At 42.8% G+C, this 12,026-nt stretch overlaps 1 protein-coding gene across 4 annotated transcripts in view; it reads right to left on the bottom strand.

The window, feature by feature from the left end:
- PDE8B (phosphodiesterase 8B) overlaps nt 1-12,026 on the bottom strand; it is a 230,248-nt gene that overhangs the window by 76,418 nt on the left and 141,804 nt on the right. For 3 of the 4 annotated variants that reach the window (XM_075838621.1, XM_075838639.1, XM_075838649.1), the window contains exon 2: nt 970-1,026. In XM_075838621.1, coding sequence (XP_075694736.1) covers nt 970-1,026 — 57 coding nt within the window. The remainder of the gene's footprint in view (nt 1-969; nt 1,027-12,026) is intronic. The other variant, XM_075838631.1, reaches the window with a different exon arrangement.

The raw sequence follows: 12,026 nt of genomic DNA, 5'->3' as shown, positions 1-12,026 counted from the left end.
GGTGCCACATCCCCCTTGAAGATCGTGCCATTGGGGCTCCCTCTAGGAGCGGAATCCCCAGCCAGAGCTTCAGAAAAGCCCAGGCCGGGGATTCCGCTCCTGAAGGAGCCACTGACGTCACTGTCCATATATATGTACAGTGATGTTAAGGGCTTTCCCAAGAAAGGAGTACCCGGCCAGAGAGCTTGCATTGCTCTGGCCGGAGACTCCATAGTGGAAAGCCTGACATCACTGTCCATATATGCACAGTGACGTCAAGGGATTCCCCAGGCTCAGCGCTTAAAGTAGCGAATTCTGAAGCAGGGAGCTGAGGGTTCCTTGCTTCAGCATTGGATTCAACTGTGTCTGCGTCCTGAGGACGCAGATACAGTTGACACAAGGACAAACCACGGACCGCCCAGAACAGCAGAACACCGCCCGGAATCTGGGACAGTCTCGCTGAATCTGGGACGGTTGGGAGGTATGACTGACTAAGAAAGATACTGAGAACTGCATTTTTTGCAACATCTTGGACAATGATAGAAATATCTCACTGTACTTACATTACTTATGTGTCACATTGGAAGGAAAGTAAATGATCTAAAAGCAATCATTCAGACCACGCTTTGCTAAAACTTGTTTCCACAGCAACTCTGTTTTGTGACAGAATCAATGAATTCTCTTGGGCCCTAGAGGAGCTGCTGCTGATCTGTATTCAAAATTCTCTGCTGGGGCTGTTTGTGCCCTAGCATGTTTCTTAGTTTTGAACCTTAAGGACTTCTATGAGTTCTAGAATATATAAAATATATCTTATAATTTCAGGGACCACAATCGGGGAGGGAGAAGGGGACAGGTTTTGTTTATATATGCAGATCTATATAGTCTGCTATATGGTTGTATTATGTACATTGATATATATCTATATGTACATGTATCTAAGGCATGCTTCAGTGAATATCTCATATGAAAAAAATGTGCAAGTATAAATACCTGTATAGGATCCTGTGTTAGTCTCATAGGTCCAAGCCACAGTTCTGTTGATACCTGCTGATAGAAAAGCATGCTATTCAATCTTGTGTGCAAGTGCTACGTGGCATACATGATACCTATCGTTATTTTTTTTCCCCCCATAGATCAGGAACACATGAAACGTTGTAATATATGTTATTAAGGTAAAGTAGCATCTTCTTCACCTTCCAGCAGCTTGTAGCCCCCCTTTTAGTTCCTGTAGGATCTCTGCAAATGTTCAGAAACTTCCTCACTCACCAAACACTAGACATTGAGGAAGAGAGAGGCTGGGGAAACTGCAACAGTTGCTCTCCCTCAGTATCTGTGTGAGATGCTGTGAGAGGGTAGAGGGAGAAGGGGGGATCGTGTTACAGGAGAGGGAGCAGCAATAGCACATCTCTTACATCATACAAGGTAAAGCTCACCTGGCTGTACTTCATCCAAAACTCATCTAGATCTAGGAGTGAATGTGATTTTACTTTTTGTTACAATATACAAGCAATAATAATAGTCTCTAATATGGGAACAATCTACATGTTTGGTGACAACACACTCTTCATTTTTTTTTAAAAAGTAAAAAAAGTTATAACCCCCCCAGTTTGCAAAGCACATGAAGATACATGAATTGCACATGGAGGCAAATTGATCCCACAACCCTTCTCTCCTGGCCCCAATGTTTCCATGGGTAAGTCATAGATGTCCCAACAACAGTATGGGAATCACGCATGCCTATACAACAGTGTGCCAGCCATGGGTGCCCCCACAGATGCTTGTCACAGATTTCCCCACAATAGCTGCAACCACATACTTGCTCTTATTGCTAGCCGGGACAGATGTGCATTGTTGTTCAGATGTGCTGACATTTGACATCTTGAGGTGGCCGAGCACCAGAAGCACTCTGACATTTGAGATTTTTTTTTATTGAAGGTACACTTGGAAGGTCTGTGTTATGATGTAATTACAATCAGTTTGATAGGGACATATACAATTTCATAAATTCAAGTCATCGGATGTTGGAAAGCTGTAACACATCAGATCCAAGATACTGTATGTTATGCACTGCCCAAAAAAATAATTGCCCTAATCAGGAGGTCTCATTTCCCCTTCTCGTTTTAGGGGAGAAGGGAAGATATAAGAGATTTGACCCCAAAGATCTTTTTAGCCCCCACCCTTCGATCCTCTGTGAAGTAACATTCACAGATCACTAAAAAAAAATGGGAAGGATTTCAGTTCAATTTAAGTGTCCCTTTAAATACACAACAAATATGGGATATCAAAATGAAATGACCTACGTAAAAACCTCTTTGGTTCTTGGACAAGAGAACCTATTCAACTGGTTATACATCTAGGGCTTACTGTGTTTTTCAGATTATTTTGTTCAAGGATTTGGAAAACTACAGCATCAGTAGAGCACTGTGGAAATGGAAAAGCAATAATAAAACGACGTAGTTGCAGAACCCTCAAGTAACAGTTCAGAAGTTCAGCTTTTCACATGTACTGTATCCACAAACATTTGCGCTTTGTTTAAAACCCACAAAAACTAATGTAAGTGTACATTATCTTTAAAAGATTTCGTATTCAGACTGAATTAATTTACTGGTGGGAAAAGTCTTGCATTCATTGGGTATACAAACCCTGTTAAAGGGGATCTCCACTAATATGTAAATATGGCTTACAGAACTGAACACTAGAGAAGCTCAAGATCCCTGTTGATATATGTCCATGAGTGCTGATGTCAGCGATTCAAGTTAGAGAAATTTGCCTGTCACTTCTTGGGATGTAATTGGAGCCGTTTTCCATTGACTCCATAGAAAAACAGCTCCAATTACGTCCGTAATGGACGCTGCGAAAAACGGCTGCAACATGCCATTAAGTCTGAAATTCAGGAGCTGTTTTCTAGGCTCCATTTCACAAAAGAGGCAAGGGCAGTGTTAAAAAGCCAAAAGTCTCAATTCCCAATACAGATTGCGTCTTTTGGGCATTTTGGTGAGTTTTTAAGGCCAGAAAACTAGTGTGATAAATTCCCCACTTAATGCGCTTTTACACGGACCAATGATCGGGCAAATGAGCTTTCATATGAACGCATGTTATCGATCATTGCTTTGTGTAAACGGCAACGATCAGTCGATAAGCAAGCAAGCAAGCACTTATAATCGGCTGACTTGCTAGATTATGCAGCAATAAATATTATCGTTGTAAGCAGCATATTTCCCTATGTAAATAAGGAGATGTGCTGCCGACATAATGGAAATGTATGGGGACGAACAATCATAGTAACTATTGCTCGTCCTCATACATAACAAATCATTGATTCTTGTGAGAGGAGCAAACGAGTGTCGATCAACAAGCTGTTTTTTTCAGCCCATATCGGGCCATGTAATAGGACCCTTAAGGGGGTTTTACACTGGGCGATTATCGGCCAGACAAGTGTTGATGGAATGCTCATTGCCGATAATTGCCCTGTGTAAACAGGTCAGCGATCAGCAGATGAATGAGCAAACGCTCGATCATCTGCTCGCCATATCGTTTTAAAGAAGTAAATTATTATCGTTGTTGCTGCCGACCTGATAATAACGTATGGGGACAAGCGATCGGAGTAACGACCGCTCGTCCCCACCCACAGCTCTCTGTGACAGGAGCAAACGAGTGCCGATCAAAGATGTCTTGTTGATCCGTGCTCGCTGCACAGGCCGATTATCGGCTGGTGTAAAAGGGCCTTTAGTATTCCCAACTCTTAATCACATAGATACATACATACATGATCGAGCAATCTGGTAATGAACATATATGGGTAAGTCCTTTCTACAATCAGTGCAAATGAACACTATCTAGTGTCTACTTCTATTGTGATCTGTCAGTCCGATGATGTCAAACAAATGTGCTGCACGTTTTAAACCTAAGGCTTACTAAGGGTTTCTATACCAATAATAAAAGTCACACATGCCAAATAAATAGTGCACCATACCAGTCATCATTCTTGGAACTACCCTACTATGTGGTATGCTAAACAAATTAGTAAAAAGTTTGAGATAATTATCCCATAAAACACGATGTGAAACCAATTACAAATAGGTATTGTTTACTGTGGCTGCCTGTGGTAACAGTGATAAAAGAGTCTACTGTAAACATAATGGTTTGAATCTTCATCTCTTTTATTCAATGTTAGGATCCTTTGCACATGAAGATAAATTGGTAAAAACGAGCGCCGATCAATGAAATAATGAGTCATTAACTTTTGAAAGACATGCATTTTTATGTAACAATAGTCGTATGTTTTTTCATAACTTTGATTACTTTTTTAGATCACCTGCCTTTCCACCTTTCCTTCTGTCGACTAACAGATGCCTGTTTACACGAGGCCGACATAGGTCGCACGGCCAAATATCGCTGAGTGCCCCTGGGTACATTGCATGGAATTAAAGTCAACCCGCGGGTTGCAATGTCCATGACCTGACATTCTAAAGAAATCCAGTAGGTTTGGATTTCTTGCGACTGTGGGGTCGCGGCAACCCATGGGTTGCAACACGGCCACATTGACTTTAATTACATGCGATGCATACAGGGTCACTCAGTGATCTCTGGCCGTACGACCTGTTGCCGTGTATCCTTAGCATTTTTTTTATTCTGTAATCCATTTACATAATATTTAACTAAGGCCGAATTCAGATGAACGTGGGGAAACCCGGACGTGAAAAACGTTGTGTGGGTCCCGTTTTCACGAATCCCCACAGACTTGTGTCTATCGAGGGAGCTGTGAAAACAGAACAAAATAGGACATGTTCTATTTTTCAACGGATCCTTCACATGGTCCGTTGAAACAACGGCCCTGTGAACGGCCCCATTGAAATAAATGCGTCAATGTGACGGCTGTTGTTTTAATGGCCCTCACACGGACGTATACCACAGTTGTTTGAATTCGGCCTTAGATGAGAGCAGGAAGATTGTACACACCATAGCAAAACAAAGTCCTTTACTTCCTATAACGGAATTTTCCTTCAAAATTTACGCAGTTCATATGTAGCAATTAATGCTACTACGTGAAATTTCTGTAATATCAGAGCATAAATTGCTATTTGTGAATTCAGCCTTATGTAATGTGTTAATGGGTCACAATGACTTTTAGCATATTTTCCATGTGACAATGGTATGGATAAATAGTGACGGCATTTTATACTGTATAATGGATAACTATTTCTTTAATAGCTGACACAAAAAAACATCTTTAAAATATACTGTACGTGCTATTAATAATATGCGATGGCTAATGAAAAACTCCAATGTCACAAGCAATGAATGATCAACTATATATATAGTACACTTAGTATTCTTATAGCGCAGCCACAATGTCCTTAGATTATAAAAGTCAACTGTATTTGTGTAAGGAGGAAGTAATAATGTAAATCTACATTCCAGATACAATAAGATCCGGACAAAGAGATTCGTCAGTGACTGATCAATGTTGTTCAACCTTGAGGTAGAAACTACATAGTAACATACAGTGGCGGATTAAGAAGACCATGGGCCCTGGGCTGTTACCCAAACTTGGGCCCCCCTTCTCCACCACCACCCTGCCGCGCCGTAACTATTGCTAACACTACCTAAACACTAGTACACAAAGTACACACAGTACGCACATTATGCACAAAGTACGCACATTATGCACAAAGTACGCACATTATGCACAAAGTACACACAGTACACAAAGTAGGCACATTATGCACAAAGTACGCACATTATGCACATTATGCACAAAGTACACAAAGTAGGCACATTATGCACAAAGTACGCACAGTACACAAAGTACCACATTATGCACAAAGTACGCAAATTATGCACAAAGTACGCACATTATGCACAAAGTACGCACATTATGCACATTATGCACAAAGTACGCACATTATGCACAAAGTACACAAAGTAGGCACATTATGCACAAAGTACGCACATTATGCACAAAGTACACAAAGTACCACATTATGCACAAAGTACACAAAGTAGGCACATTATGCACAAAGTACGCACAGTACACAAAGTACCATATTATGCACAAAGTACGCACATTATGCACAAAGTAAGGACATTATGCACAAATTACGCACATTATGCACAAAGTACACAAAGTATGCACATTATGCACAAAGTACGCACATTATGCACAAAGTACACAAAGTACGCACATTATGCACAAAGTAGGCACATTATGCACAAAGTACGCACATTATGCACAAAGTACACAAAGTACGCACATTATGCACAAAGTATGCACAGTACACAAAGTACCACATTATGCACAAAGTACACAAAGTAGGCACATTATGCACAAAGTACGCACAGTACACAAAGTACCATATTATGCACAAAGTACGCACATTATGCACAAAGTAAGGACATTATGCACAAATTACGCACATTATGCACAAAGTACACAAAGTATGCACATTATGCACAAAGTACGCACATTATGCACAAAGTACACAAAGTACGCACATTATGCACAAAGTAGGCACATTATGCACAAAGTACGCACATTATGCACAAAGTACACAAAGTACGCACATTATGCACAAAGTATGCACAGTACACAAAGTACCACATTATGCACAAAGTACGCACATTATGCACAAAGTACACACATTATGCACAAAGTACACAAAGTACGCACATTATGCACAAAGTACCCACATTATGCACAAAGTACACAAAGTACGCACATTATGCACAAAGTAGGCACATTATGCACAAAGTATGCACATTATGCACAAAGTATGCACAGTACACAAAGTACCACATTATGCACAAAGTACACAAAGTAGGCACATTATGCACAAAGTACACAAAGTAGGCACATTATGCACAAAGTACGCACATTGTGCACAAAGTACGCACATTATGCACAAAGTAGGCACATTATGCACAAAGTATGCACAGTACACAAAGTACCACATTATGCACAAAGTACGCACATTATGCACAAAGTACGCACATTATGCACAAAGTACGCACAAAGTACGCACATTATGCACAAAGTACGCACATTATGCACAAAGTACGCACAGTACAAAGTACGCACATTATGCACAAAGTACGCACAGTACACAAAGTACACACATTATGCACAAAGTACACAAAGTAGGCACATTATACACAAAGTATGCATAGTACACAAAGTACACACGAGTATGCACATTATACACTAAGTAGGCACATTATACACGAGTATGCACATTATACACAAAGTACACCTTGTAAACACATGAATATGGACATTAAACATACATGAATATGGACATTAAACACACATGAATATGGATATTAAACATACATGAATATGGACATTAAACACACATGAATATGGATATTAAACACACATGCACTTACCTTTTATGTCTTCACTGCAGCTCTTCTCCTGCTCACAGCATGACACAGAGCCCGCCGACAGTTTCCCCTCCCCCATGTCCCGACAGCTAGCAGCAGAGATGTTTAGAGCAGGGAAGGGGGGCTGGAGGGGGAGCTTCTAAAGCAGCACAGACCACGGCTGCTAAGTAGAAGCGAAGCTCCCCTCGCCTGACAGGTGCGGTCCTGGCACCGGGGCTCCCTCCGGTGCTAGCGACGCCACTGGGCATGAGGGGGTTCGGGCGGTCATAGGCTCCTTGGGCCCCCTGGCAGTCTTGGGCCCCGGGCGACCGCCCGAAACGCCCTAATGATAATCCGCCACTGGTAACATAGTTTGCAAGGTTCATAAAAGACATAAGTCCATGTAGTTCAGTCTATTTTCAAGCAAAAACACCCATGAGGAAGAAGTCAATTTAAGGGTATGTGCACACACACTAATTACGTCCGTAATTGACGGACGTATTTCGGCCGCAAGTCCCGGACCGAACACAGTGCAGGGAGCCGGGCTCCTAGCATCATACTTATGTACGATGCTAGGAGTCCCTGCCTCGCTGCAGGACAACTGTCCCGTACTGAAAACATGATTACAGTATGGGACAGTAGTTCCACGGAGAGACAGGGACTCCTAGCATCGTACATAACTATGATGCTAGGAGCCCGGCTCCCTGCACTGTGTTCGGTCCGGTACTTGCGGCCGAAATACGTCCGTCAATTACGGACGTAATTAGTGTGTGCACATACCCTAACTCATTTTAGGGAAAACAATTCTAATATGGAAATTCATATGAAAAAAAAGCCCAAAGTCATTGATACTGTACAAGTGCAGGTTAAAAACCAGTTCACGGCAGCATGCAAACACTCCACAATGCTTAGGCCTTATTCACACGAATGGGGAAAACGGCCATCACACAACTTTGGAAAAATCAATTTATTTCTATGGGGTTATCCACATGGCCGTTTTATTAACAGATCGTGCGAACAGCCCATGAAATGATAGGACATGTCCTATGTTTGCAAGTTTTCACGAATCCCTCAATAGACTGAAGTCTATTACGGATCTGTCAAAATGTGTCCCGAACGGTGTTGGGGTGTCAGTACTTTGCGTGGCGCACTTAGAAAGTGCTGGACAGTCCGACTGATCTAATAGTATGGGTGTAACTAATGGGGTGTTAGCCAGCATGGTGTACTACACGTTTCAGTTTGACTGTCACTTTACAGAATCCTTATCTGTGTGCAGTTATAATACTACGCATCCAACACCCTCATGGATGATAGGTGTGAGAGTGGCTGCTCATCAGTATTTTGCACCCGTGCGACCCCTTTCATATAACATGGAGGCTGGGTTCACACGACCTATTTTCAGACGTAATGGAGGCGTTTTACGCCTCGAATTACGTCTGAAAAAACGGCTCAAATACGTCGGCAAACATCTGCCCATTACTTTCAATGGGCTTTACGATGTACTGTGCCGACGACCTGTCATTTTACGCGTCGCTGTCAAAAGACGGCTCGTAAAATTACAGCCTCGTCAAAAGAAGTGCAGGACACTTCTTGGGACATTTTTGCAGCCGTTTTCTCATAGACTCCAATGAAAACAGCTCCAAAAACGGCCATAAAAAAACGCCTCGAAAACGCAGCGAAAAACGCAGCGAAGAACGCGAGTTGCTCAAAAAACGTATTTTGAGAAGTTTTTGACTCTACGTGTGTACATACCCTGAGGGTATGTTCACACGGCCAAATTTCAGACGTATACGAGGCGTATTATGCCTCGTTTTACGTCTGAAAATACGGCTCCAATACGTCGGCAAACATCTGCCCATTCATTTGAATGGGTTTGCCGACGTACTGTGCAGACGACCTGTTATTTACGAGTCGTCGTTTGACAGCTGTCAAACGACGACGCGTAAAAATACAGCCTCGTCAAAAGAAGTGCAGGACACTTCTTTGGACGTTTTTGGAGCTGTTTTCTCATAGACTCCAATGAAAACAGCTCCAAAAACGGACGTAAAAAACGCCGCGAAAAATGCGAGTTGGTGAAAAAACGTCTGAAAAGCAGGGTCTGTTTTCCCTTGAAAACAGCTCTGCATTTTCAGACGTTTTTGTTGACTACGTGTGAACATACCCTTAGGCTGGGTTCACACAACCTATTTTTAGACGTAATGGAGGCGTTTTACTCCTCGAATTACGTCTGAAAAAACGGCTCCAATACGTCGGCAAACATCTGCCCATTACTTTCAATGGGTCTTACGATGTACTGTGCCGACGACCTGTCATTTTACACGTCGCTGTCAAAAGACGGCTCGTAAAATTACAGCCTCGTCAAAAGAAGTGCAGGACACTTCTTGGGGCATTTTTGGAGCCGTTTTCTCATAGACTCCAATGAAAACAGCTCCAAAAACGGCCGTAAAAAAACGCTGCGAAAAACGCCACGAAAAACGCGAGTTGCTCAAAAACCGTCTGAAAATCAGGGGTTGCAGATTCTGCTGCGGCTTTGCCTAAAATGGGCATTAAATTGATGCGGACTAGCCGTTGCGTATTGAGGGGAAGAGGGCTTCCCTTCTCTCTATCAGTGCAGGATAGAGAGTAGGGACAGCCCTTTCCCTAGTAAAAGTAAAACGAAATTCATACTTACCCGGCCGTTGTCTTGGGGACGCGTCCCTCTTTCACCATCCAGCCCGACCTCCCTGGATGATGCGGCAGTCCATGTGACCGCAGCAGCCTGTGATTGGCTGCAGCCGTCACTTGGACTGAAACGTCATCCCGGGAGGCCGGACTGGAGGAAGAAGCAGGGAGTTCTCGGTAAGTATGAACTTCTATTTTTTTTACAGATTGATGGAGAAATTCCGCAATGAGTCTGCAACAAGTCCGCTACACGTCCGCAACAACCATTGTATGATGCGGACACCAAATTCCGCACCGCAGCCTATGCTAAGGAGCGGAATTGTCCGCAACGTGTAAACGAACCCAACCACAAAGCTGTGGAAGGCAATGGAAAAACGTGTACGCCGCGGATTTCCGCTGTGGACTGTCCGCAGCGGAATTCCAGAGCAATTCCGCCACGTGTGGTCATGCCCTTAGGCTTGTCTGCAAAAGTTGTTATAGATCTTGGCTTAGAGTTAAACTCGGGTGCAAAGCTAAAGGAGCCCTTGTCTTTACTATAAGGCTGGGTTCACACGACCTACTTACAGGCGTAAACGAGGCGTATTATGCCTCGATTTACGCCTGAAAATAGGGCTACAATACGTCGGCAAACATCTGCCCATTCATTTGAATGGGTTCGCCGACGTACTGTGCTGACGACCAGTAATTTACGCATCGTCGTTTGACAGCTGTCAAACGACGACACGTAAAATGACTGCCTCGTCAAAGAAGTGCAGGACACTTCTTTGAAACGTAATTTGAGCCGTTTTTCATTGAAGTCAATGAAGAACAGCTCAAGATTACGGGCGTCAAAGACGCCTCGCAAAATGCGAGGAGGAGCTTTTACGTCTGAAACGACGCAGCTGTTTTCTCCTGAAAACAGTCTGTCTTTTCAGACGTAAAAGCCAGTTCTCGTGTGCACAAACCCTTAGGGTATGTGCACACGATAACGACCATTACGTCTGAAATTACGGATCTGTTTTCAGGAGAAAACAGCTCCGTAATTTCAGACGTAATTGCTCGTACTCGCATTTTGCGAGGCGTCTTTGACGGCCGTAATTTGGAGCTGTTCTTCATTGGATTCAATGAAAAACGGCTCAAATTACGTCCAAAGAAGTGTCCTGCACTTCTTTGACGAGGCAGTCATTTTACGCGCCGTCTTTTGACAGCGACGCGTAAAATGACAGGTCGTCGGCACAGTACGTCGGCAAACCCATTCAAATGAATGGGCAGATGTTTGCTGACGTATTGGAGCCATATTTTCAGGCGTAAATTGAGGCATAATACGCCTCGTTTACGCCTGAAAATAGGTAGTGTGAATCCAGCCTTAGGGTATGTTCACACGCTAAAGTAAAAACGGCTGTAAAATATGGAGCTGTTTTCAAGGGAAAACAGCCTCTGATTTTCAGTCGTTTTTAAAGGATCAAACTTTTTTTGATGTGTATTTTGGAGCCGTTTTTGAACCTGTTTTTCTATTGACACAATGAAAAACGGCTCCAAAAACATCTCAAGAAGTGACATGCACTTCTTTTTACAGGGTGTTTTTTTATGTGACGTTTTTTCAAACGGCCGTGTAAAAAAAAGCCCCGTTTGAACAAAACAGAGTTTTTCCCATTGAAATCAATGGGCATATGTTTGGAAGCGTTCAGCTTCCGTTTTTTTCAGGTGTTTTTCGAGGCATTTATGCCCCGAAAAACGCCTGAAAACACTGCGTGTGAACATACCCTCAACCCTTTAACGAATGTATAAACTGCTGCAGGGTACTTCCCAGGTCATTGTCCCTAAAATAGTCTCTTATTACAAAAGCTGAGTAAACGACGGCATAAAAACCCAATTATGAGGCAGTCTTGGAGTTGTATGTAGCAGACAGATCATTGGAAGAATAATACTTTCACATGCTAGTTACAAAAGCAAGCCAGGGCCCTACGAGAGATCAGTACCACAAAGCAGGTTACTTAGTTCAGGCAACAGCATAGTGAGCTGATCCTGAATATACAGCCACAGCT

This window comes from Rhinoderma darwinii, chromosome 1 (assembly GCF_050947455.1).
Source record: "Rhinoderma darwinii isolate aRhiDar2 chromosome 1, aRhiDar2.hap1, whole genome shotgun sequence".
Classification (NCBI taxonomy): Eukaryota; Metazoa; Chordata; class Amphibia; order Anura; family Rhinodermatidae; genus Rhinoderma; species Rhinoderma darwinii.
Note: the sequence above shows the minus strand (reverse complement) of the source record. Positions and strands in the feature narration are given on the sequence as shown.